At 45.3% G+C, this 27,605-nt stretch overlaps 1 protein-coding gene and 1 long non-coding RNA gene across 10 annotated transcripts in view; one reads left to right on the top strand and one right to left on the bottom strand.

The window, feature by feature from the left end:
- The window catches only part of LOC129827675 (ensconsin-like), a 51,132-nt gene that overhangs the window by 9,618 nt on the left and 13,909 nt on the right, over window positions 1-27,605 (bottom strand). The window contains exons 2-11 of one of the 9 annotated variants that reach the window (XM_055888722.1): window positions 27,264-27,413; window positions 26,456-26,533; window positions 21,125-21,288; window positions 19,719-19,827; window positions 18,838-18,918; window positions 17,516-17,620; window positions 14,612-14,722; window positions 14,006-14,104; window positions 8,092-8,214; window positions 6,048-6,166 (exon numbers count right to left, since the gene is read on the bottom strand). In XM_055888722.1, the coding sequence (XP_055744697.1) occupies window positions 6,048-6,166; window positions 8,092-8,214; window positions 14,006-14,104; window positions 14,612-14,722; window positions 17,516-17,620; window positions 18,838-18,918; window positions 19,719-19,827; window positions 21,125-21,288; window positions 26,456-26,533; window positions 27,264-27,413 (1,139 nt within the window). Of the gene's footprint in view, window positions 1-6,047; window positions 6,191-8,091; window positions 8,215-14,005; window positions 14,105-14,611; window positions 14,723-17,515; window positions 17,621-18,837; window positions 18,919-19,718; window positions 19,828-21,124; window positions 21,289-26,455; window positions 26,534-27,263; window positions 27,414-27,605 lie in introns of all 9 variants that reach the window. The other 8 variants (XM_055888721.1, XM_055888723.1, XM_055888724.1 and 5 more) reach the window with 8 other exon arrangements.
- On the top strand, window positions 289-27,342 carry LOC129827677 (uncharacterized). Its single transcript, XR_008755200.1, has 3 exons — window positions 289-377; window positions 6,032-6,193; window positions 27,221-27,342. It is a non-coding gene; the product is annotated as an uncharacterized LOC129827677 (long non-coding RNA).

The following is a 27,605-nucleotide window of genomic DNA, read 5'->3' on the forward strand; positions in this document are numbered from 1 at the left end:
GGTATGCTGACGGGCACAGCAAGGACACCCACACCTGGTAACACAGAGGGTCACAGACAGTAAACTGACATGCATGCCAAACTTAGGTGTGTGTGTACAGCTGTATAAATATTTAATCAGGGTTTATCTGAACACTGCTTAGTAAAAGAGCAGGGTGAATTTAGTTCTAAAAACTGTTTGCTTCTAGTGGGGTAGAAATTAGAGGTCGACCGATTAAATCGGAATGGCCGATTAATTAGGGCCGATTTCATAACAATCGGTAATCTGCATTTTTGGACGCCGATTATATTGCAATCCACGATGAGACTGCAATCCACGATGAGACTGCGTGGCAGGCTGACCACCTGTTATGAGAGTGCAGGTAGCGAGGAGCCATGGTAAGTTGCTAGCTAGCAATAAACTTATTTTATAAAAACTATCAATCTTGACATAATCCCTAGTTAACTACACATGGTTGATGATATTACTAGTTTAACTAGCTTGTCCTGCGTTGCATATAATCAATGCGGTGCCTGAAATTGTGTCACTTCTCTTGCGTTCTGTGCAAGCAGTGTCAGGGTATATGCAGCAGTTTGGGCCGCCTGGCTGCTTGCGAACTGTGTGAAGACCATTTCTTCCTAACAAAGACTGGAATTAATTTGCCAGAATTGTACATAATTATGACATAACATTGAAGGTTGTGCCATTGAGTTCATTGAGTATTGTTGAGTATTGTTGTAATTGTCATTATTACAAATATATATATTATACATATAATAATTCCAACAACAACAAAACATATTTAATATATATATATATATATTTTTTTATAAAGAAAAGTTAAAAAATATATATATATATATTTATTATTTTATTATTATTATTTTTAAATCGGCCGATTAATCAGTGTCGGCTTTTTTTGGTCCTCCAATAATCGTTATTGAAAAATCATAATTGGTCAACCACTAGTAGAAATAGCTTTCAAAGCATTCACAAAGCACACTAGACAAAGTGCATGCAATGTATGATCATTCTACTGTGAGGAGAGGAGTTGAGGAGATCAAAATCAAATTTATATAGCCCTTCTTACATCAGCTGATATCTCAAAGTGCTGTACAGAAACCCAGCCTAAAACCCCAAACAGCAAGCAATGCAGGTGTAGAAGCACGGCGGCTAGGAAAAACTCCATAGAAAGGCCAAAACCTAGGAAGAAACCTAGAGAGGAACCAGGCTATGAGGGGTGGCCAGTCCTCTTCTGGCTGTGCCGGGTGGAGATTATAACAGAACATGGCCAAGATGTTCAAATGTTCATAAATGACCAGCATGGTCAAATAATAAAAATCACAGTAGTTGTCGAGGGTGCAACAAGTCAGAACCTCAGGAGTAAATGTCAGTTGGCTTTTCATAGCCGATCATTGAGAGTATCTCTACCGCTCCTGCGGTCTCTAGAGAGTTGAAAACAGCAGGTCTGGGACAGGTAGCACGTCCGGTGAACAGGTCAGCGTTCCATAGCCGCAGGCAGAACAGTTGAAACTGGACGAGAGGGATGGTTTTATATGAGGGAGTGCCGTCTCATCCACACACACAAAGAAACTGGCCCGTCTGCCCGCCTCATGTCTCCCTTTAATGTGCACTCTGGATAGCCCATACATTTTCACATACCCTAGCTCAGCACTGTCCTCTCAAGCCTTGGGGAGATACCTACCCATGAGTCTGTCTCTGCAAGCTCTCCCTGACTATTTTTCCTTGAATAGGACACTCAAGGGTGCATCTCAACAGTCTAAAGTGGCTTCATCTCTTTGTCTCCTCATTCACCCTTGCTGATCTGGAAACACAGACTAGGTCAAAACCAGATGGCGGCTACCTACCAGGAATTTGCTTCCCCTGTCCAGTTAGTGGAGGAAAAGAGCCAAGGGGAAGAAGCCACCTCAGGCTATTGAGAGATAACATTATGGTGCCTGGAGGAGAGGGCTGCCGTTTTACGGTCTCCTAACCAATTGTGCGTGTTTTTTCACATTATTTGTTACGTATTTTGTACATAATGTTTCTGCCATCGTCTCTTATGACACGAAAAGAGCTTCTAGATATCAGGACAGCAATTACTCACCTCATACTGGACCAAGATGTTTTCTTTAACGAGTCGGACGCGAAGGATTTACTTCAGACACCCAACAAGGCCCAAATCCATGTGATTCGTATGAGAAAGAGACAGAGATATTGGGGACGTAGGTCGGGGTGCCTTGAAAGGATCCGGTGGCGAGTGGATAATCTGCCTCTACCATCAGTCCTATTAGTCAATGTACAATCATTGGATAACAAAATAGACGAGCTACAATCACGAATATCCTACCAACGGGACAAACTAATATCTTATGTTTCACCGAGTCGTGGCTAAACGACGACATGAATAATATACAGCTGGCAGGGTTTACGATGCATCTGCTAGATAGAACAACTGCCTCCGGTAAGACAAGGGGCGGAGGTCTGTGTATATTTGTAAACAACAGCTGGTGCACAAAATCTAAAAGTAAGGGAGTCTCAAGGTTTTGCTCACCTGAGGTAGAGTATCTCATGATAAGATGTAAACCACACTGTTTACCTCGAGACCTTACATCTATATTTTTTGTACCTGTCTATTCACCACCACAACTCGATGCTGGCACTAAGACCGTACTCAATAAGCTGTTTAAGGCCATAAGAAAACAGGAAAAGTCATTGAGGCAGCACTCCTAGTGTGCAGGGACTTTAATGCAGGGGAAGAAAAAAAAATCTGTTTTACCTCATTTCTATCAACATGTGCAACCAGAGGGGAAAAAATAAAATAATTCTAGACCACCATTACTCCACACACAGAGACGCAAACAAAAGCTCTCCCTCTCCCTCCATTTGGCAAATCTGACCATAATTCTAACCTCCTGATTCCTGTTTACAAGTGAAAACAAAAGCAGGAAGCACCAGTGACTTGGTCTATAAAAAAAGTGGTCAGATGAAGCAGATAAGCTACAGGACTTTTTTGCTACTACCGACTGGAATATGTTCTGGGATTATTCCGATGGCATTGAGTACAGTCACTGGCTTCATCAATAAGTGCAACGATGACGTCATCCCTACAGTGACTGTACATACATTCCCCAACCAGAAGCCAAGGATTACAGGCAACATCCTCACTGAGCTAAAGGGGCAGAGCTGCCGCTTCCATGGAGTGTGATTCTAACCCGGATGCTTATAAGAAATCCCGTTATGCCCTTTGACGAACCATCTAACAGGCAAAGCGTCAATACAGGACTAACATTGAATCGTACTACACCGGCTACGACGCTCGTCGGATGTGGCAGGGCTTGCAAAGTATTACAGACTACAAAGAGAAGCACAGCCGCGAGCTGCCCAGTGACACGAGCCTACCAGATGAGTTAAACTTCTTCTATGCTCGCTCTAATGCAAGCAACACTGAAACATATATGAGAGCATCAGCTATTCTGGATGACCTGTGTGATCACGCTCGCCGCTGCCGATGTGAGCAAGACCTTTAAACAGGTCAACATTCACAAGGCCGTAGGGTCAGGCATTACCAGGACGTGTATTCCAAGCATGCACTGAGCAACTGGCAAGTGTCTTCACTGACATTTTCAACCTGTCCCTGACAGTCTAATACACCAACATGTTTCAAGCAGACCACCATAGTCCCTGTGCCCAAGAACACTAAGGTAACCTGACTAAATGACTACCGACCCGTAGCACTCACGTCTTTAGCCATGAAGTGCTTTGAAAGGCTGGTCATGGCTCACATTAACACCATTATCCTAGAAACCCTAAACCCACTTCGATTTGCATACTACCCCAACAGATCCACAGATGATGCAATCTCTATTGCACTCCACACTGCCCTTTCCCACCTGGACAAAAGGAACACCTACATGAGAATGCTATTCATTGACTACAGCTCAGCGTTCAACACCATAGTGCCCTCAAAGCGCTCCACTAAGCTAAGGACACTGGGACAAAACACCTCCCTTGGTAACTGGATCCTGGACTTCCCGACGGGCCGCCCCCAGGTGGTAAGGGTAGGTAACAACATTTGCGACACTGATCCTCAACATTTGGGGTGTGCTTAGTCCCTTCCCGCACTCCTTGTTCACTCATGACTGCAAGGCCAGGCACGACTCCAACACAATCATTACGTTTTCCCGATGACAACAGTGAGACAGCCTATAGGGATGAGGTCAGAGACCTGGCCGTGTGGTGCCAGGATAACAACCTCTCCCTCAACGTGATCAAGACAAAGGAGATGATTGTGGACTACAGGAAAAGGAGGACCGAGCACATCCCCATTCTCATCGATGGGGCTGCAGTGGAGCAGGTTGAGAGCTTCAAGTTCCTTGGTGTCCACAACACCAACAAACTAACATGGTCCAAGCACACCAAGACAGTTGTGAAGAGGGCACAAAAAACCTATTCCCCCTCAGGAGACTGAAAAGATTTTGCATGGGTCCTCAGATCCTCAAAAAGTTCTATAGCTGCACCATCGAGAGCATTCTGACTGGTTGCATCACTGCCTGGTATGGCAACTGCTCGGCCTCCGACCACAAGGCACTACAGAGGGTACAGCTCAGTACATCACTGGGGGAAAGATTCCTGCCATCCAGGATCTCTATACCAGGCAGTGTCAGAGGAAGGCCCTAAAAATTGTCAAAGACTCCAGCCACCCTAGTCATAGAGTGTTCTCTCTGCTACCGCACAGCAAGCGGTACCGGAGCGCCACGTCTTGGTCCAAAAGGCTTCTTAACAGCTTCTACCCAAACCCTTAAGACTCCTAAACAGCTCAAAGGGCTTTTCTCTTTTACACCACTGCTACTCTTACTATCTATGCATAGCCACTTTAATAACTCTAGCTACTGTACATATTACCTCGACTAACCGGTGCCCCCGCACATTGACTCTGTACCGGTACCCCCTGTATATAGCCTTGCTACTGTTATTTTCCTGCTGCTCTTTAATTATTTGTTATTTACATTATTTTATTTTTTTACTTAACACTTACTTTTCTTAAAACTGCATTGTTGGTTAAGGGCTTGTAAGTAAGCATTTCACTGTAAGGTCTAAACCTGTTGTATTCGGCTCATGTGACAAATACAATTTGATAGGCCCAGGGTGTTGCCTGCTCCGTCTGTCTGTCCTGCTCTGCATGGCCTGAACCAGCCACAGCCAGCCACTCCAACTGTACTCAGCCTGTTGTGGGCTCCTTTGTCCGTCTGTCTGTGACAAAGGCGCTCCATCATATCCATGGAGGACCATGGAGAAAGGACAGAGAGGGCGAGAGAGCCAGGCAGTGGAGGACACTGAATGAATCAAAGCTTGCCTCAGGCTGCATGGAGCATGTCTCGAGGCTAACATAACGCTGCTAATGCCCAATTAATCCACTTGGGGGCTAAAACACTTGAATGTAGTAGTGGCATCCTCGTCTTACTGAATTGTTTGGTAAACATCTCTAATGCAGCAAGAGTGAAAAAAGCATTTCTCTAGTGAACAATGGTCTTCTCCCCAATGGACAATGAAGGTATTCAATTTAATCTGAGCAAAAACAGCTCAGTATCATGGATGCATAACCCACAGGGCTGCTTTGACTGGCAAATTATAGAGGATGTACGCATATAACTGAGTGACATTTGTATACTGGGGTTATTTTGTCCAACATCATTGCAGGTTTGGCGAGAGTGTTATCACCTTGTTCCTGTAACTTAATCCTGGTGTCCAAAGGGCTTCTGGGAAAGACAACCCACACACCTTTACATGATCTACATTTCCACTGTCTCCTTCATTCATTTTTGATGACCTGGGAGGGGACTGTACTTGCTAAGAACACAGAAACTACGCATGTATAGCTGACTGCTAAGTCGCTAAAATTGAAACAGTCGAGACAAGACCTAATCACATCCCATTAACAGTTTGTCATCATGCACATGAACACAATAGTTCTAAGTTGTCTACGTATGCGCCACTACTAATTCTGTCTTCCATTTGTCCATTCTATTAATGCTATTTCTGTGTCTTCTAGATTCATGACGTCTCACCAGTGAGGGGTTCAGTTGGTCTGCCGAGGCCGAGGTGGGCAGGGTGGTGCTCTTCTGCCGGTCGATGCTGCGGCTGCGCACGGGTCCTCGCTGCATCAGGTGCAGGGGGCTGGGCGAGGCTGAACGAGGACACAGGTGACACTCTGGTAAAGGACACAGTCATCGCAGCGCAGGGAAACCAGCCAATGGGAGCACAGGTAGAAGCAGCCGAGTTGGGTGAGCAAAGCAGAGGCATGGGGGAAAAAAGAGCGATGGAGAGAAAGAGTAGAAAGAGAGGAAGACGATGGTTTGGGGGATAAGAGCACAAAACAACCTATTGTTAGATTATGGTAGCACACCGTTGGTTGTTGAAGCATTGGGGCTAAACTGGAAGTGGAAGGGCTGGAGAATGGAGCCAGAGAGAAGCAAGGACAGAGACTGGCATCCCCTGATTGGTGCCAAAGCTCCGGTGCTGCTCATAGCAAAACACATCGACACAACCCGGCAATGAGCACACCGCCACAGCAGACACTGAACACAGCGCACATACAACCCACCACCATCACAAAATCATCACATCAAAGCAGAAAACGCTGGCAGCGCTCACAAACACATATTAGTCTATAAACACCCATAACCATCACAATCCAATAGCAACACTCAAGCACGCTGGAGTGCATTAATTTCTAGTATTCATTCATGGTGTTGGGTGGGGGAAAAATTGATAGTTACATGTCGGGATAAACATTTAGAGAGCGAGAGATATATAGCAATATTGTTTTTGACAATGTCACAATATTATTGCTCTACTGGCTGGACCTGCACCAAAACGCCAGTATATATTAATATATATATTATATATTTATATATATATTTGAGCCAATTTGTTTATCACTTTTATTTTCATGACTGATCAAAACTCGTTTTCATGGTTTTCTTGTCCCTCTGCAGCAGACATATGGTGAGCAAAATGTTTGGAATATCGAATCACAATACTGTACATCGTATCGTAACCTAAGTATTTTGATAATATGGTATCATGAGGTCCCTTGCAAAATTCCCATCCCTATTCCTTCATATTTTTTGTGTCATTTCAGGCTTTCTAGCATTTTCAGTTTTTTAAAAGACAGAGTTTTGGGGGCTTAGTCTAGTATGCCAATGCCACACAATATTATATCCAGCTTGAATCCAATCCAAATAAAAAAAAACAAAGTTGAATAGGACAAATCCTTCACAGAGAATTATGTACGTCAGCTACAACCCGGTGTATTCCAGGACCTAGCTCCTCTAAGGGTGCTAATGAATAAGTCTTTCATACAGAGAGCCAGAGTAAACTGCTGGTCTGTGGTTTGAGACTCCGGTTCTTACTACCGTCTAGCAAGTCTCCAGCTCCCTGGGTTCATTGACCAGTTACCAGCACAAACACTCACTCTCAGGCAACCAGCTGCACGCTGCTCAGGGCCCACAAGAAAGTAGCTTAGTGCAAAGCCACCCAGCATGAACTCTGATTCCCAAGGCTCCTCAGACACTGAACCAGCTCCCAGACAAGACTCTACACACACCCCAGCCAATTGTGTCTTAGCTGTTTTGTGTCTGAGCATGTGAGCAGGTCCTGCACCTGTATGTGTGGCGCCCATCTACATATGTATGCACAACCTTGTGATCTCAAGTGTACTTTTACTGGATAGCACATTCTGTTCAAGACATGTACCACTGAGCAAGCAGGACCCAATCAACAGTGATATAGCCTTTAGCCACCTTTGGACAACAAACCACCACACAAAAAATTACCAGAAAAGGGACAGTTTTCTTCAAAGGATTTGCCTAGCCAGTAGCATGGGTCTGGGCTAGAGAGAGATATGTCTATACAGCTAGGGACAGAGTAGGGACCTGGGATGTGTGATTTATAGCTATTAACTGGTGATGTAATGGGGGCAGGGATTTAGATTGAGGTGGTATTATCTTATACTGTATCTAGTGATATAATGGAGGAGAGCAGTGGGGTGGCTCCCTGTGTGTTGCTGGGTCCTCACTGTCTACAGGGGGTCTTCTCTGTGGGGGTTACCTGGGGCTTCGCCTCCTTCGGACAGGGCTGCGGCGCTCTTGCTCCTAGCTATTGAGGCCTGGGTGGGGGTGAGAAGGCGACTGAGGAACCCTCCGTCCACGGGGCTTGCCAGGGGCTTGCGAGCTACACGGCCGGAACATGGCGAACCCCCCCAAAAAATGGAGAAGCCAAAACAAGGAGGCGGGGGAGGGGGGGTCAACACAAAGAAAGGGGCGGAAGGGGGGCGTGATTGGGGGGGGTCACCATATGATTTCAACCAGTAACAGGAGAGAATCCACATAAGAAACCAAGGCTGTGTCTCAATAGTCTTAAAGGGAGTCCTTGAGGAAACCTAGTCCTTTCACCCAGTGGGAATGAAGACAAGACCAGGAAAGAGTATTGGGACACAGACCCAGAGTGAGTGTCAAGCAACTGAAGAGTACTACAAATGGAGGTCTAATCAAGGTGTGTTCCTGGTGCAGAGGGAATGCTGGGGGGTAAAAAGGGTATTAGTGAACTCAGCCCACAAACAAGAAAGGGGGTGTGCTATGGGGTGGATAGGACAGACAGGGAACATGGAGGTAAGGGCTCAAAGTATATGGTTTCTACTGTTCAGACTATAGCAGTGTTTTGTATTGGATCGAACAATGATTTAAAGTCTTACATTGAAATTGCCATACCAAGACGGTAACTCTAGGCCTTGCCCACTACGCATTTGTAAAGTATTCAGACCCCGTGTCTTTTTCCACATTTTTTTTTGTTATAGCCTTTTTCTAAATTGATTAAATAAAACAATTTCCTAATGAATCTACACGCAATACGCCATAATGACAAAGCAAAAACTGTTTTGTAGATTTTTTTGTGCAAATGTATAAAAAAAAAAAAAAACAGAAATAACTTAACATTAACATAAGTATTCAGACCCTTTGCTATGAGACTCAAATGAGCTCAGGGGCATCCTGTTTCCATTGATCATCCTTGCGATGTTTCTACAACTTGGTTGGAGTCCACTTGTGATAAATTCAATTGATTGGACATGTTTTGGAAAGGCACACACCTGCCTATGGTCCCACAGTTGACAGTTCATGTCAGAGCAAAAACCAAGCCATGAGATTGAAGGAATTGTCCATAGAGCTCCGAGACAAGTACCAAAAAATGTCAACATTGAAGGTCCCCAAGAACACAGTGGCCTCCAGAATTCTTAAATGGAAGAAGTTTGGAACCACCAAGACTCTTCCTCAGGGATGCAAACTGGTGAGGGCCCAAAAAGGCGATTTTTTTTTTGTTGCACCGAAACACGCAAAAAAATCCCTGCTAGGGGGAAATGCAGGCTTTAACTAATTAAACAAAGAATATGATCTACATGATCAGTCTGTGTAAAATAAAGTGGTTAATGTGAACCTAACTCACAGCTAAAAAAAAATGAAAGCAATCCAATGTTATTTTTGCCTAGACTTGACAGCAAATGAAACTCAAGTCTTGAGAAAAGAAGGCTGTTATAAAGGCTGTTAGCCATGACAGCCTTTATAATAGAACGTGTGTGACCACACACAATCACCTAAATATTGCACTTGTGATAATTTTTTTTTTTTTAAAGTAGAAACAGAATGAAACAAACAAACATTCTATTTTTGCTCCATTATAGTGCTGTAACTAGCACATTGGTTGTCTCTTCTCTCTTCAGTCGCGTGCTGTATTCTGTTATGTGAACTATAGTAGACGTCGATCCAAATGCCAGCTGTTGCCAGCTGTTTTTCAGTTACAGCTCATGAAGTATGCTTCATCACCTTCTTCTCAGACACACATAACTGCACCACATTTCACACTTTCACAAAATGCTTGAAGACATGGCTAAAAGGCAATCAGATTTGTGAACATGGTCCCTAGCTGTGTGTTGCCGCTTTCCATGTCTGTTGTCTGTAACTTGTGAGGTGTGGAAACACTTCGTTGCTTTTATGAATTCTGTCTTACTGCTTTTTGTTCTATGTTGCTCTGTCTGTATGCTACGTCTTGCTTGTCCTGTGTTGCTATGTCTGTATGCTATGTCTTGTTCTATGTTGCTATTGTCTATATTGTAATTGTTTTTAATAACCTGCCCAGGGACTGCGGTTGAAAATTAGCCGGCTGGCTAAAACCGGCACTTTTACTGAAACGTTGATTAATGTGCACTGTCCCTGTAAAAATAAACTCAAACTCACCACCGTCTCCGTGGTCAGGCTTCTCACCAACCTCTCCGTTATCATTCAGCGGACGCGCTGCTGTAGCTGATAAACTGCCAATCCCCCAGCTTTTTCAGAACGCGCTGATGCTGTAACTAGCACATTGGTTGTCTCTTCTCTCTTCAGTCGCGTGCTGTATTCTGTTATGTGAACGATTGGCTGAGTCTTGGATACAGTCATTATTGCTCCAAACGCGCATCACTCGTTCCTTACAGCCATTAGTCACCCCAAAAAACTTCTCATCGGGTGAATAGTTGCATCCCTGCTTCCTAGAGCTGGCTGTCCGGCCAAACTGAGCAATCGGGTAGAAGGGCCTTGGTCAGGGAGGTGACTAAGAATGGTGATGGTCACTGACAGAGATCCAGAGTTCCTCTGTGGAGATGGGAGAATCTTCCAGAAGGACAACCATCTCTGCAGCCGCTCTAAAATCAGGCCTTTATGGTGGAAGGAAGCCACTCCTCCGTAAATGGCACATGACAGCCCGCTAGAAGTTTGCCAAAAGGCACCTAAAGACTCTGACCAAGAGAAACAAGATTCTCTGGTCTGATGAAACCAAGATTGAACTCGTTGGCCTGAATGCCAAGTGTCATGTCTGGAGGAAACCTGGCACCATCCCTACGGTGAAGCATGGTGGTGGCAGCAGCATGCTGTGGCGAGGTTTTTCAGCGGCAGGGACTGAGACTAGTGATCGAGGGAAAGATGAACGGAGCAAAGTAGAGAGTTCCTTGATGAAAATCTGCTCCAGAGTGCTCAGGACCTCAGACTGGGGCGAAGGTTCACCTTCCAACAGGACAACAACCCTAAGCCCACAGCCAAGACAATGCAGGAGTGGATTCGGGACAAATCTCTGAATGTCCTTGAGTGGCCCAGCCAGAGCCCGGACTTGAACATCTCTGGAAAGACCTGAAAATAGCTGTGCAACGACACTCTACATCCAACCTGACAGAGCTTGAGAGGATATGCAGAGAAGAATGGGAGAAACTCCAAATACAGGTTTGCCAAGCTTGTAGTGTCATACCCAAGAAGACTTGCGGCTGTAATCACTGCCAAAGGTGCTTCAACAAAGTACTGCGTAAAGGGTCTGAATACTTATGTAAATGTGATATTTCAGGTACATTTTTAATACGTTTGCTAAAATCTTAAATCTGTTTTGTCATTAGGGGGTATTGTGCGTAGATTGATTATGGAAAATCAATTTTTGAAAAAGGCTGAAAAAGTCAAGGGGTCTGAATAGTTTCAGAATGCACTGTATGTGAATAGACAGTGGGGTACATATTAGCAGGAGACCTGGAGTCTGACAGTAGAAACCAAGAGCTCTTGATCTCACGAAATGAAGGATTACAGTTCCCCCTTGGTTCCTATGGAAGCCCAGGATCCCAGTAACAAAGGTCGATAAACAACAGAAATGTTAAAGTAATCGGCTGTTGCTCTATAGTCCTGTTTGGCACTTTGGATAATGGGATTTGCGTCGAGGCCTCCTTCAGGCTCCCTGACAGAGAGGGGACATCTGTGGTAGACACTCATGTTAGATGTAGAGTGGGCCAGCCTCTTAAAGCATGGAGCCAGCTGTGAAGCTCCAGACGGATTGGAGGTCAGGGTCGGCCAGGGAACGTGGTTAGGAACGGTTGGGGATGGGAGAGTTTTCCCTGTCTGGTTAGTGAAAGGATCCAGGTTAAGGACAGACATGGATGGCTCGTTGGGGGATTCCTCTCAGTATGGGAGATTCAAAAATTGAGTTGATAAACAAAAAAAGGCTAAAGGATGTTTAAACAGTTCATGGCGTCTCATATCACTGAGCAACTATTTGCCCTGTAAATGAGAATACTCTAAATACAGATACTTTGAACAACTATTACAAGACAGAGTATGTTAAATGCAGTGGGATATGGTTAACACATAGCCATACAGTTACAGAAAAACAGTATGTTGGATACAGTGGGATATGGTTAACACAGCCATACAGTAACAGAAATACAGTATGTTGGATACAGTGAGATATGGTTAACACAGCCATACAGTAACAGAAATACAGTATGTTGGATACAGTGGGATATGGTTAACACATAGCCATATAGTATGTTGGATACAGTGAGATATGGTTAACACAGCCATACAGTTACATAAATACAGTATGTTGGATACAGTGGGATATGGTTAACACAGCCATACAGTAACATAAATACAGTATGTTGGATACAGTGGGATATGGTTAACACAGCCATACAGTAACATAAATACAGTATGTTGGATACAGTGGGATATGGTTAACACATAGCCATATAGTATGTTGGATACAGTGAGATATGGTTAACACAGCCATACAGTAACAGAAATACAGTATGTTGGATACAGTGGGATATGGTTAACACAGCCATACAGTAACAGAAATACAGTATGTTGGATACAGTGGGATATGGTTAACACATAGCCATATAGTATGTTGGATACAGTGAGATATGGTTAACACAGCCATACAGTAACATAAATACAGTATGTTGGATACAGTGGGATATGGTTAACACAGCCATACAGTAACATAAATACAGTATGTTGGATACAGTGGGATATGGTTAACACAGCCATACAGTAACATAAATACAGTATGTTGGATACAGTGGGATATGGTTAACACAGCCATACAGTAACAGAAATACAGTATGTTGGATACAGTGGGATATGGTTAACACAGACATACAGTAACAGAAATACAGTATGTTGGATACAGTGGGATATGGTTAACAGACATACAGTAACAGAAATACAGTATGTTGGATGCAGTGGGATATAGTTAACACAGCCATACAGTAACAGAAATACAGTATGTTGGATGCAGTGGGATATGGTTAACACCCACATACAGTATGTTGGATGCAGTGGGATATGGTTAACACAGACATACAGTATGTTGGATGCAGTGGGATATGGTTAACACAGACATACAGTAACAGAAATACAACACAGTTAGTAGCAGAGCACAGTATTTCAACAAGGGGAGTCAGTGGCCATGTCAGTGCTCTCTAAACCCTAGGAGCTACAGTGGGATGGCACCGAGACACAGCGCGGTGCACGAGACCATGTGTCAAATCCAATGCTTACAAACGTCATCTGCAGGCAAAACAACTAACACAACGTGACCAACAAACAAAACATTGTGTTAGTTAGGAGCCATTCCTGGGGCTTAGCAGCTCAAAGGAATGAGAGAGAGAGGGGGGGGGGGGGGGGGGGAAAGAAGGGTGGGGGGGAGAGGTTAAGACAAGATTAGCTGGGAGTTAAACACAGCAGGCGAGCAACAATACAGGAGAGATCTGTAAGAGAAAGAGCAGGGTGAGTTAGTGACACGAGGCACCAGAGAGAACCCCTGGTAGAGACCAGGGACAGACAAAGGCACAGGAGTTCGGGGCAGTCGAGGGTGTAGTGTTGGCTGGGAAAGAGCACACCTAGAGAGAGAGGAGGAAAGAGTGGAGGAAAGGAACGAAGGCCGGTTTGCAAGTTTTAAATCCCTAGCTTGCTGCATTTTACAATCACTGCACCAACAGTAGCCTGAACTGCCTAAACCTCCCTAGCTTGCAAATACAAATCAGTACTAGGAGCTGAATATGAGCGAAGTGAATGAGCAGACAAATGTTGGAGGAGATGCGTGCTTGTTATTACAAAAGGAGGAGGCCCGAGTAATGCAGACAAGGACAGAAAATATAAACTTGGTTCATGCTAGCCACCTTGGTCATCTGACGTCCCCTTATCGAGCTTGGAGGGGGTCGGCGTTCTGCCCCCCCCAGCCCGTGTCAGGGAGGAGCTTCTCTTCATCAGGGAGGGGCCTACAGACAGGAGAGTGGGGTTACAGCCTATCAAGGACAGAGGGGGCAGGAGCAATTTCCCACAAAAGGGCCTCACGAAACACATGGATTTCATTACGAGTAATTTTGTTCTCATTACAGTACAAATCAATATGCCTTGAATTCTATGTTAGTGGACTGTGTGGCAAAATGACACTATGACCATAATCTGATTACTTGCTCTCTCTCGATAGAGGGCTGCATGATGTCTAGCACCACGGTACTGTATGACGACAGCCTGCATCTGCCAACTATTCAGGCTTAAAGAAAATATTTGTTTCTCTAACAAGCAAAAAATGTCTAGAAACGTAATACTCTCCAGATCAAATATGTTAATCTCTATAGGCACTCGTTTCCTGTGCGGAATGAGGGCGTTGTCAAAATCAGGCAACGGTTGCTCAGACCTATCAAATGGAGTGTGGAGCATGAAGAGGATGGCTGAGTTGGGTGAGGATAGTGGTGTATGGGGGGGGGGGGCTTAATATGCACCTGTCAGTTCCACCTGAAGCTTTTGTCTGCCTTCCTTAGTGGGCTGAGTGTCTAGGTCGACTTTGTTGTTTCTAGGCAACCGGTTCAGTGACGAACTCCTCACACGAGCACCTGAGAGACAACGAGGAGACACCCATGAAGCTGTGACACAGCCATCTCTCTTTAGAGTTGAAGTCGGAAGTTTACATACACTTAGGTTGGAGTTATTAAAACTAGTTTTTCAACCACTCCTCAAATTTCTTGTTTACAAACTATAGTTTTGGCAAGTCGGTTAGGACATCTACTTTGTGCATGACACAAGTAATATTGCCAACAATTGTTTACAGACAGATTATGTCACTTATAATTTACTGTATCACAATTCCAGTGGGTCAGAAGTACACTAAGTTGACTGAGCCTTTAAACAGCTTGGAAAATTCCAGAAAATTGTCATGAATTTAGAAGCTTCTGATAAGCTAATTGACATCATTTGAGTCAATTGGAGGTGTACCTGTGGATGTATTTCAATGCCTACCTTCAAACTCAGTGCCTCTTTGCTTGACATTATGGGGAAATCAAAAGAAATCAGCCAAGACCTCAGAAAATAAATTGGAGACCTCCACAAGTCTGGTTCATCCTTGGAGGCAATTTCCAAACACATGAAGGTACCACGTTCATCTGTACAAACAATAGCACGCAAGTATAAACACCATGGGACCATGCAACTGTCATACCGCTCATGAAGGAGATGCGTTCTGCCTTCTAGAGATGAATGTACTTTGGTGCGAAAAGTGCAAATCAATCACAGAACAACAGCAGAGGACCTTGTGAATATCCTGGAGGAAAAAGGTACAAAAGTATCTATATCCACAGTAAAACGAGTCCTATAATCAACACAACCTGAAAGGCCGCCCAGCAAGGAAGAAGCCACTGCTCCAAAACCGCCATAAAAAAAGCCAGACTACGGTTTGCAACTGCACATGGGGACAAAGATCGGACAGAGAAATGTCCTCTGGTCTGATGAAACAAAAATAGAACTGTTTGGCCATAATGACCATCGTTATGTTTGGAGGAAAAAGGGGGATGCTTGCAAGCTGAAGAACACCATCCCAACCGTGAAACACGGGGGTGGCAGCATCATGTTGTGGGGGTGCTTTGCTGCAGGAGGGACTGGTGCACTTCACAAAATAGATGGCATCATGAGGGAGGAAAATTATGTGGATATATTGAAGCAACATCTCAGACATCAGTCAGGAAGTTAAAGCTTGGTGGCAAACGGGTCTTCCAAATGGACAATGACCCCAAGCATACATCCAAAGTTGTGGCAAAATGGCTTAAGAACAACAAAGTCAAAGTATTGGAGTGGCCATCACAAAGCCCTGACCTCAATCCTATAGAACATTTGTGGGAAGAACTGAAAAAGCATGTGCGAGCAAGGAGGCCTACAAACCTGACTCAGTTACACCAGCTCTGTCAGGAGGAATGGGCCAAAATTCACCCAACTTATTGTGGGAAGCTTGTGGAAGGTTACCCGAAACATTTGACCCAAGTTAAACAATTTTAAGGCAATGCTACCAAAAACTAATCGAGTGTATGTAAACTTCTGACCCACTGGGAATGTGATGAAAGAAATAAAATATGAAATAAATCATTCTACTATTATTCTGACATTTCACATTATTAAAATAAAGTGGTGATCCTAACTGACCTAAGACAGGGAATTTTTCCTCAGATTAAATGTCAGGAATTGTGAAAAACTGAGTTTACATGTATTTGGCTAAGGTGTATGTAAACTTCTGACTTCAACTGTACATGATTCCATATGTATTATTTCATAGTTTTGATGTCTTCACTATTATTCTACAATGTAGAAAATTGTAAAAATAAAGAAAAACCTTGAATGAGTAGGTGTCCAAACTTTTGACTGGTACTGTATATATTGATGAGAACAAAAGTACTAGCAAATTGCCATAGCGGGCTACCTAAACGCTAACAAGCACAAGAGAACATAAAGTAAATGCAAGGACAGACAACCCAGCCCAAGTTATAAACTATGTCAAAAGGCTACTCACAATTGATCCAGGAGGGGATTGATTGTCTCTGCTGTAACCCAGAAGTTTGACTTTGCAAGCTAGCCACCTATACCTAGCAAGTTAGCAAGCCAAATGCATAGCTGGAGCCCTGAGCTGGAGAAAATGATTTAGCACTTTGAGAGTTATAACTATAATTTAAGATATTTAGGCGGAAAACAATAGTAGTGAATTTAAAGCGCAACGTAATCACCTCTCTTGTGCTGCTCAACAGTGGGCGTCACGTTAGGAACAGTCAGTTTGCGCCACGTGCTCTTCATAAACAAGCATACCATGTGACTGGCTCAATTGATTTTTTGTGAATAAAAATAAATACATTAAAATAATAAATAGGGACAGTATTGAAAATCATACCACCGGTATTTCAAAATAACCCGGTATATTGTATATACGCTATAAGCCTAGATTGGACCCAGAATGATGATTCTTCTCAAAAGGTCAGAAACAGTGCAATTCCTTGTGAATCTAATCAGGATGTACTGCATTAGAATAAGAAAGGAAGGTACAGTACATTGACTACCGAAGAGGAGAGAAGATCATAAACAGATTACTGATACTTTGGCACCCCTCCTTATGATTCTGAGACACTTCCCTGTGTCACAAAGTGCACTAAAAAGTGGAAGGGAGCACTAAATGGATCCAATGGAATCACAAGTTCATGCTGGGTTTGTCATTGGTTGAGATCAGAGACAGCGAGCCACAGCATTTGTTTACCAGTCTCTTAATGCTCCTCTGATCGGCTTGTCACTCAGTTCCTGGACATAGGAAGAAGAGGGTCAACAAGGTTGACAACAACTGTGACAGTGGCTGGGCATGAGTGTGGGTAGGGACTTACTTTTGTCAGGTGATTTGATGAGGGTGGCGGAGGAGGACAGGCGCTTGTTGATGCCAGAATCGGCCGGCTGTTTCAGGTTCATGGTGGAGGTAGAGCGCTTGTCAGCTAAGGGGAGGCAGGGACAGACAGACAGGGAGGGACGAGGGAGTTATACAGGAGGACCACTAGGAGACTGGGCGTGGGGGAGACGAAAGAGGGAGATAGGGGGCAGGGTTCTTGCAGTGTCCGAATGTCCTGCCTGCAGCTAATATTCAACACTCATTTAGTGTCATGTCTATGGTATACTGCACTGGTGGGGCAATGTTTTATTGATCAATAGGGATGGGAATTGCCAGGGACCTCACAATACGATATTATCACGATAGTTCGGTGCTGATATGTATTGTGATTTTCACGATTCTAGATGTATTGTGATTAGATACTGTAATTTGATGTTCCAAAACATATTGCTTACTTTGGCTACGTTTACACAGAGAGCCCAATTCAGATTTTCTTTCTTCACTATTTGGCCTTTTGACCAATCAGAACAGCTCTGAAAAAGATCTGATGTGATCGGTCAAAAGACCAATTAGTGGAAAAAATGTCAGAATTGGGCTGCCTGTTTAAATACAGCCTATATGTCTGCTGCAGAGACACAAGAGAGCATGAGTTTTTGATCAGCCATGTATATAAAAGTGAGGCACAACATGTTAGCTCACTATTTAAAAAGATGGAGAACAAGCCATAGGATGAAAAATAAGAGTTTTGGCGCAGATACAGCCGACTCGCACTAGCTAATGCTACCTAGCAAAAAATATATCATTCGATACTATAAGTCATAGGATTGAAATAATATTGCGATGTAACTGTACAGATTTTCCCCCCCATCACTATTGATCAATCTAAGGAAATTCTGAATATTGATGCATATTTTAGTGCCGACATTGCTTGGCAAATAGCATTACACCGGCATCTTTACTTCATACATTCTTTATACATGAACATCAAGGGCCAGACCAAAGCCATTCCAATTCTTAGCCAGGCACAGCAGTTAGTGGAAAGAATTGAAAATCCAGAAAATAACTGAATAGACACCACAGGTGAACAGTCAAGAGAACGTGGACATTAGTTGGCACATGCGTGAAACAGTTAACAGTAGTGCTGCTCAGAGAGCTCAGTGCCTCCATGTGACAGCTGACCTGGAAGTGCTAGAGTGAGTGAGAGTGAAAGAAGGAGAGGAAGTCCACAGGCTGCGTTTCCATTCAGCGAGCCCAAGGCATGTGGGACAGAAGTGCCAGTCCATGCTACTGTACTGTAGGTATACTACAGGTATCAACCAGCACCTTGAGTCCTGGGGGGCTTTTCTGGAGACGCGGGGGAGATAACTATAGCTACTGGAGAGGACGCGCCTGCGTCAGGGTCTCCTGTGGGTGAGAAAGGGTCTCAGCAGGGAGAGGGCAGAAGAGACATGAACCCCCCCCCCCCCCCCCCCCCCCCCCCCCCCCCCACATGGACAGAGTGGAAGAGGAACAGGGCTGGCTGACAAACATCAACATATTCACCTCTCTGACCATCAGAGCCCACAACACAGCTGCTGGGAAACAAGCTCACATCATAAGACTTGAATGAGGCTCTATGGGATCAGACCACAGAAATGTCAAATAAATGGACTGATAACGTACATATTTTGGACCTATACTAAGTACATTGGTTTTATACAGTATGGGCCGGATTCCCTGACACAGATTAAGCACAATTGGACTGAAAAGCACTTTCAAATGGAGACTATCTTCTATCAAGTTTTTAAATCCAGAACTAGGTGTAATCTATTACTGGGAAACTGCCCCTATATGTACAATAAATGCCTTGCCTGAAACAAAAACAAAATTTTTTTTGTGATACAGTGAGGCAGCTATGTCACTACACATTAATAGTATGCTTCATTAACTAAAGGCAGTCAGACTTCAAATAAAAACAGAAAACATTGAGAAACACAGAGCCAATCAACATAACTCCAGCTGACAGAGAACCAATAACGAGCCAGTCAATGTGAGGATGCAACAGCAAGTTTAACCGACTTGTGTCATTCAGCGTCCCGCTGTCAGACAAGCAGAAACGGAAACTTCTTACACACACACACACAGGTGGAGTCCTACACATTTTGTAGTCCTATCTATATGGTATAGAGAGCAGAGTGGGAATGGTATGATGGAGGGTTCCTTACCAGGTCGGTTGTCTGACTCTGAAACCCCTCCCCAGGACCACCTCTTCTGCTTCTGCTCCACTCTCTGGCTGCGCTCCAGGGTCCGCCGCATCACCGCCTCATAGTGCTCCTGCAGCATACACACACAGAGAGAGACGAGGGGAGAGAAAGCGACCAGGAGAGAGACGGGGGAGCGAGAAAGAGAGAGGAGCGGAATAGCGAGAGAGGGGGGATAGGGAGCGAGAGATGAGAGAGAGGGGGGAATGAAGAGGAGAAAGAGAGGGGGTGATTGAGAGATACGGAGAGAGATGGGCACAGTGGCGGAATGCAAAGTCATTCAGAAATAATCTTGGTCTCCCAAACCAAAATAAACAAGGTCAAACAGATAAATGGGACAAAAATGACAACATGAACATATGTCCCAGAATGATTTGAGGAGGTAACTCAAGGTGAAATGCCATTTTCTGTCTGACTAGCTGACAATAACAGTTCACTACAATATGACCATAGTGATGGGAGAAGGGGTAAGTGAGGGAGATCATTTTGAGAGACAAACAAGATGTCAGATAACATCATATTTGAGAAAGATCAAGCCAATTTGTCTGTTCTGCTTTGAAACAAAGACACATATCCCTATAATATCTTTTAAATTCCGAAATCTTTCAGATGTCACGACCAACACTAAATTGTTCTGGGGCCGTTGCTGTAGTGGTGAAAAGCAGCAGGCCACTAATAACAAGGTGTCTGGAATAAGAACTCTGAGGGACTGAGCTTCCTGCAGCAGACGCCCATGAAAAGTAGCTAAAACAGGATATGGTTTCATTCATAACATGTACCAAAGTATGCAGACTTTACTGAAGTTCTTCACCCATGCTCTAACCGAGACATAGCATTAACTCTGCCAATTAGGCTACACCATAAAATACCACAGACCTGAGCAGTGAGCATAACCACCTCATGATGAGTTAAGTTCACCAGTACCAATTGAAATACATTCTTCTTGCTTACTTGTACATCTGCATAGCCTGGTCCAGACACATTTGTATCATTCCCAAACCACTGCATCTCAGGGCCTAAAATTAACACCTGCCAAATGCGGGTCGGTGTTGACATCGGCGGGTAAGATGTCTATTTCGGCCAGGTGGTCCTGCGGGTGGTCTGGGCCCCACAGTGCAAGCATTTCACTCGCATTAGCGAATAAATAAGAATTAAGTAAAGTATGAGCACATTTATCGCCAAAATAAATGCAGGAGTAATTGTAGCGGAAAGAAAATATTTTTCTCATCTACCTGCCACAGTAGCTGGTGGACCAAAAAGTTCCATGCCCAGCACTGCATATACCAAGAGTTGACTAGAATATATCCCAATAATACAAGCTGTATCTGTAGTGCCGCCCTGGTGTTGAGGATGACCCCAGGGGCCTGTACCTTCTCCTCTTCCTGTTTTTGCTTCCTCTTTCCCTCCACGGCCGAGCGTCTCTGCTCCTCCTTCCTGCGCTGCTCGTCCAGCTTCTTCTGGCGCTCCTCCATCTGACGCTCCACCTGCAGCTTGGCCTTACGCTCCCGCTCCAGGATCTGAGTTTCCTTCGTAGCTATAGATGGGGGGGGGGGGGGGGCAAGTATGGGTTAGTGTGAAAGGGTGTGGTGAAAAAAAGGTGGGAAAACACATTGGTTTGTTTACTTTGTGACCAGCCCAGAGGTCACCTCCTTAAATCTCCCAGTAAAGTCCCTCTACACTCTAAAGAAGGCATTTCCTGTCTTAACAGGAAATGCCTCTGAGGACTTGCAATGTATGTACTTGTGTATGTTGCTAATCCAATGATTTGATTAGATCCAGATCCAAGATGGCGTAGCAGTCAGACGTCTCTGTCTTTGTCCTGTCGTGTCCCTTGTTTATATCTTTCTCTTCTAAAATATTTTCCTAAACCTCAACTTCTAAATACTGTCCTGCAACCAGCCTCACCCAATGTGGTGTGGACCTGTTTTTTTTCTAAAGTATTTTTATTTACTTCGGATCTGAAATCCCTCAACTGAAGCTAGCCAGCTAACTACCTACCAGCTATCAGTCAGGAAACCACTGCTAGCGGTCATCAGCTAACCTTTAGCTCGGAAAGCTCTCGCCAGTTCGTACAACATGACTCAAACTAGAGCATAGCGGACCTATTTTTTTCTCTCCATATCCCCGGATTCCTACCGCAGACTCTGAACATTTTCATCTGGTTCTTCGCAACTAGCTAACCGTAATCCCGGGTGACTACTCCTGGCAAGCGTTTCCATCCCGGAGCAAGCACCAATTAGCTTGAAGCTAGCCTGGCTAGGGCTCCTGGGCTACCACCGAAGCCCACTCCTGGGTTACAATATCCGGACCCCTTCTACTGCCGGTACGGGGCACGGAACCCCACCGATCCTCTACGACTGGAATACTGACATAATCTGCCCGAGGATTCCAACAGGCCCCTCAGGCGTGACGTACGCTGAAGGCCCATTCTGCTAACCCCGGCCTGCTAGCTACCTGGAGCAACTTGGAATCCTACTAATCCACGACTGGTTTATCAACGTCACCGCACGAAGAGGCAAAAACAGACTTACCTCCATTGCGACGTCCCCCAAAGGCCCCGGTCTGCTAACTGCTAGCTTGCTGGCCCCGGTCTGCTAACTGCTAGCTTGCTGGCCCCGGTCTGCTAACTGCTAGCTTGCTGGCCCCGGTCTGCTAACTGCTAGCTTGCTGGCCCCGGTCTGCTAACTGCTAGCTTGCTGGCCCCGGTCTGCTAACTGCTAGCTTGCTGGCCCCGGTCTGCTAACTGCTAGCTTGCTGGCCCCGGTCTGCTAACTGCTAGCTTGCTGGCCACGGTCTGCTAACTGCTAGCTTGCTGGCCACGGTCTGCTAACTGCTAGCTTGCTGGCCACGGTCTGCTAACTGCTAGCTTGCTGGCCACGGTCTGCTAACTGCTAGCTTGCTGGCCACGGTCTGCTAACTGCTAGCTTGCTGGCCACGGTCTGCTAACTGCTAGCTTGCTGGCCACAGTCTGCTAACTGCTAGCTTGCTGGCCACAGTCTGCTAACTGCTAGCTTGCTGGCCACAGTCTGCTAACTGCTAGCTTGCTGGCCACAGTCTGCTAACTGCTAGCTTGCTGGCCACAGTCTGCTAACTGCTAGCTTGCTGGCCACAGTCTGCTAACTGCTAGCTTGCTGGCCACAGTCTGCTAACTGCTAGCTTGCTGGCCACAGTCTGCTAACTGCTAGCTTGCTGGCCACAGTCTGCTAACTGCTAGCTTGCTGGCCACAGTCTGCTAACTGCTAGCTTGCTGGCCACAGTCTGCTAACTGCTAGCTTGCTGGCCACAGTCTGCTAACTGCTAGCTTGCTGGCCACAGTCTGCTAACTGCTAGCTTGCTGGCCACAGTCTGCTAACTGCTAGCTTGCTGGCCACAGTCTGCTAACTGCTAGCTTGCTGGCCACAGTCTGCTAACTGCTAGCTTGCTGGCCACAGTCTGCTAACTGCTAGCTTGCTGGCCACAGTCTGCTAACTGCTAGCTTGCTGGCCACAGTCTGCTAACTGCTAGCTTGCTGGCCACAGTCTGCTAACTGCTAGCTTGCTGGCCACAGTCTGCTAACTGCTAGCTTGCTGGCCACAGTCTGCTAACTGCTAGCTTGCTGGCCACAGTCTGCTAACTGCTAGCTTGCTGGCCACAGTCTGCTAACTGCTAGCTTGCTGGCCACAGTCTGCTAACTGCTAGCTTGCTGGCCACAGTCTGCTAACTGCTAGCTTGCTGGCCACAGTCTGCTAACTGCTAGCTTGCTGGCCACAGTCTGCTAACTGCTAGCTTGCTGGCCACAGTCTGCTAACTGCTAGCTTGCTGGCCACAGTCTGCTAACTGCTAGCTTGCTGGCCACAGTCTGCTAACTGCTAGCTTGCTGGCCACAGTCTGCTAACTGCTAGCTTGCTGGCCACAGTCTGCTAACTGCTAGCTTGCTGGCCACAGTCTGCTAACTGCTAGCTTGCTGGCCACAGTCTGCTAACTGCTAGCTTGCTGGCCACAGTCTGCTAACTGCTAGCTTGCTGGCCACAGTCTGCTAACTGCTAGCTTGCTGGCCACAGTCTGCTAACTGCTAGCTTGCTGGCCACAGTCTGCTAACTGCTAGCTTGCTGGCCACAGTCTGCTAACTGCTAGCTTGCTGGCCCCGGCCTGCTATCTGCTAGCTTGCTGGCCCCGGCCTGCTATCTGCTAGCTTGCTGGCCCCGGCCTGCTATCTGCTAGCTTGCTGGCCCCGGCCTGCTATCTGCTAGCTTGTTAGCACTGGCCTGCTAACTTTCTGAATCCCATATGTTCACTTGGCTATGCATGCCTCTCTCTAATATCAATATGCATCGAATAGCCCCCGTGATATGCAACTTTTCAGGGAAGTCAGGAACAAATACACAGGCAGACTGAAAAAGCTAGCCTTAGCTTTCCTAAACAGAAATTTACATCCTGTAGTACAAACTCAAACAAGTTTTGGGACACTGTGAAGTCCATGGAGAATAAGAGCACCTCCTCCCAGCTGCCCACTGCTCTGAGGCTAGGAAACACTGTTACCACCGATAAATCCACTATGATTGACAATTTCAACAAGCATTTCTCTACGGCTGGCCATGCTCCACCTGGCTACCCCCTACCCCGGTCAACTGCCCGGCACCCCCCCACAGCAACCCGCAAAAGCCCCCACCATTTCTCATTCACCCAAAAAGCGAATGTTCTGAAAGAGCTGCAAAATCTGGACCCCTACAAATCAGCCAGGCTAGACAATCTGGACCCTCTCGTTCTAAAATTATCTGCCAAAATTGTTGCAACCCCTATTACTTGCCTGTTCAACCTCTTTCGTATCGTCTGAGATTCCCAAAGATTGGAAAGCTGCCGCGGTCATCCCCCTCTTCAAAGGGGGTGACACTCTAGACCCAAACTGCTACAGACCTATATCTATCCTACCCTGTCTTTCTAAGGTCTTCGAAAGCCAAGTTAACAAACAGATTACCGACCATTTCGAATCCCACCGTACCTATGCAATCTGTTTTCAGAGCAGGTCATGGGTGTATCTCAGCCACGCTCAAGTTCCTAAACAACGACATAACCGCCATCGATAAGAGACATTACTGTGCAGCCGTATTCATCGACCTGGCCAAGGCTTTCGACTGTCAATCACCACATTCTTATTGGCAGACGCAACAGTCTTGGTTTCTCAAATGATTGCCTCGCCTGTTTCACCAACTACTTCTCAGATAGAGTTCAGTGCGTCAAATCGGAGGGCCTATTGTCCGGACCTCTGGCAGTCTCTATGGGGATGCCACAGGGTTCAATTCTCAGGCCGACTCTCTTCTCAGTATACATCAATGATGTCGCTCTTGCTGCTGGTGATTCTCTGATCCACCTCTACGCAGATGACACCATTCTGTATACTTCTGGCACTTCTTTGGACACTGTGCTAACTAACCTCCAAATGAGCTTCAATGCCATACAACTCTCCTTCCGTGGCCTCCAACTGCTCTTAAATGCAAGCAAAACTAAATGCATGCTATTCAATCGATCACTCTGCTCGCACCTGCCCGCCCATCCAGCATCACTACTCTGGACAGCTCTGATTTAGAATACGTGGACAATTACAAATACATAAGTGTCTGGTTAGACTGTAAATTCTACTTCCAGACTCACATTAAGCATCTCCAATTCAAAATTAAATCTAGAATCGGCTTCCTATTTCGCAACAAAGCATCCTTCACTCACACTGCCAAACATACCCTCGTAAAACTGACTATCCTACCGATCCTCGACTTCGGCGATGTCATCTATAAAATAGCCTCCAACACTCTACATGCAGTCTATCACAGTGCCATCCGTTTTGTCACCAAAGCCCAATACACTACCCACCACTGCGACCTGTACACTCTCGTTGGTTGGCCCTCGCTTCATACTCGTCGCCAAACCCACTGGCTACAGGTTATCTACAAGTCTCTGCTAGGTAAAGCCCCCTTATCTCAGCTCACTGGTCAGCATAGCAGCACCCACTCGTAGCATGTGCTCCAGCAGGTATATCTCACTGGTCACCCCCAAAGCCAATTCCTCCTTTGGTTGCCTTTCCTTCCAGTTCTCTGCTGCCAATGACTGGAAAGAACTGCAAAAATCACTGAAGCTGGAGACTCATATCTCCCTCACTAGCTTTAAGCACCAGCTGTCAGAGCAGCTCACAGATCACTGCACCTGTACATAGCCCATCTGTAAACAGCCCATATATCTACCTCATCCACTTAGTGTATTTATCTTGCTCCTTTGCACCCCAGTATCTCTACTTGCACATTCATCTTCTGCGCATTTACCATTCCAGTGTTTAATTGCTATATTGTAATTACTTTGCCACCATGGCCTATTTATTGCCTTATCTCCCTTATCTTACCTCATTTGCACTCACTGTATATAGACTTTTTTTTTTTCTCCCCTACTGTATTATTGACTATGTTTTGTTTATTCCATGTGTAACTCTGTGTTGTTGTATGTGTCGAATTGCTATGCTTTATCTTGGCCAGGTCACAGTTGTAAATGAGAACTTGTTCTCAACTAGCCTACCTGGTTAAATAAAGGTGAAAACAAAAAACAAAACAAAAAAATTAGGGCTGAAACAGTCAGGGTCAGAGACTGGGCCCATTAAAGAGGATGGTGTACAGGTCTCCTGAGACCGCTACTAGAATGTTCTGTTGGATTCTGAACCACCATTCAGACTGAGCTCTTACCTTGCTGCCTATCGGCTTCCTCTCGTCTCTCTTTCGCCACACGAAGACGCTCGTCTATCCTTGCAGCACCATCAATGACTGCATGCACACACAGACACACACACAGGTAAGTGGGAACACACTCACCTTCACACACATGCGGTGGAGAAAGTGTGGACATGGGTGGAGCATCGTTGTTCGATTATAATGAGCTGCAGTGTCACTGAGTGAATCACCTGACAGGTAGATGTGTCCATCATGTGCCTACCTGACATTAATGCACTTTGAGTCATATTACTCTAACTGTGTTACGTGGAAATAGTGCGGATATCGGTCAAATTTCCAAGCCCTTGCATGATTTCCAGGGAATTATTAATTTTGCACAAAAATAAAATAGTGATCGCGGAATCACGGAGGGACTGATTAGCCTACTCTGCAATGAATTACAGCAGGTAGGCCTAATTTATGACTAGTGAGGTTAAGATCATGTTAGTGCATGATAAAAACATACAGCATTAGCTAGGCCTCCTTGAAATATGGCAGAGGCTTACATGCTGACCAGACCGGACACGTCGCGTGCGTCGCAAAATGAATGTAGAAATCAATGTTATTCAATTATTGCACCCACACAATAATTGAATAACATGGGGTTCTAAATTTATTTTGCGACGCTCGCGCACGTGACGTGTCCGGTCTGGTCAGCATGTTAGGGTGACATAAGAGTCATTCTGGTGGTATGTATGCTTGTGTAGGCCTGTGCATAATATATACATGTGTGTGTGACAGTGTGGGTTTATACAGATGCAGCAGGCAGGGGCTGTTTTGTTACCTGGTCGGGGAGACTTCGCTGCTGCTGCTGCTGGGGATGGCGTGTTAGCTGCTGCTGGGGATGGCGTGTTAGCTGCTGCTGCGGATGCAGGCCCTGGGCTGTTCCCTGCTAGGCTGCGCCGCTCCTCTGCCTGTGCCTGCGCAGCTGCAGCTGTAAGCACACACACAGAGAGAGAGACAGAGACAGCATGATCAATAAAAATGAATTTAAAAAAAAGACATCTAATGAAATAAATTATTTTGGATTAACGAGCTGCTGAGTAAGCAGTTTACACTGTGCTTTGTTTATCCTCCATAGGAACACATGTTCAAGAGAGATTCAGATGATTTAACACTACAGAAG

The sequence above is a fragment of the Salvelinus fontinalis genome, chromosome 29 (genome assembly GCF_029448725.1).
Source record: "Salvelinus fontinalis isolate EN_2023a chromosome 29, ASM2944872v1, whole genome shotgun sequence".
Classification (NCBI taxonomy): Eukaryota; Metazoa; Chordata; class Actinopteri; order Salmoniformes; family Salmonidae; genus Salvelinus; species Salvelinus fontinalis.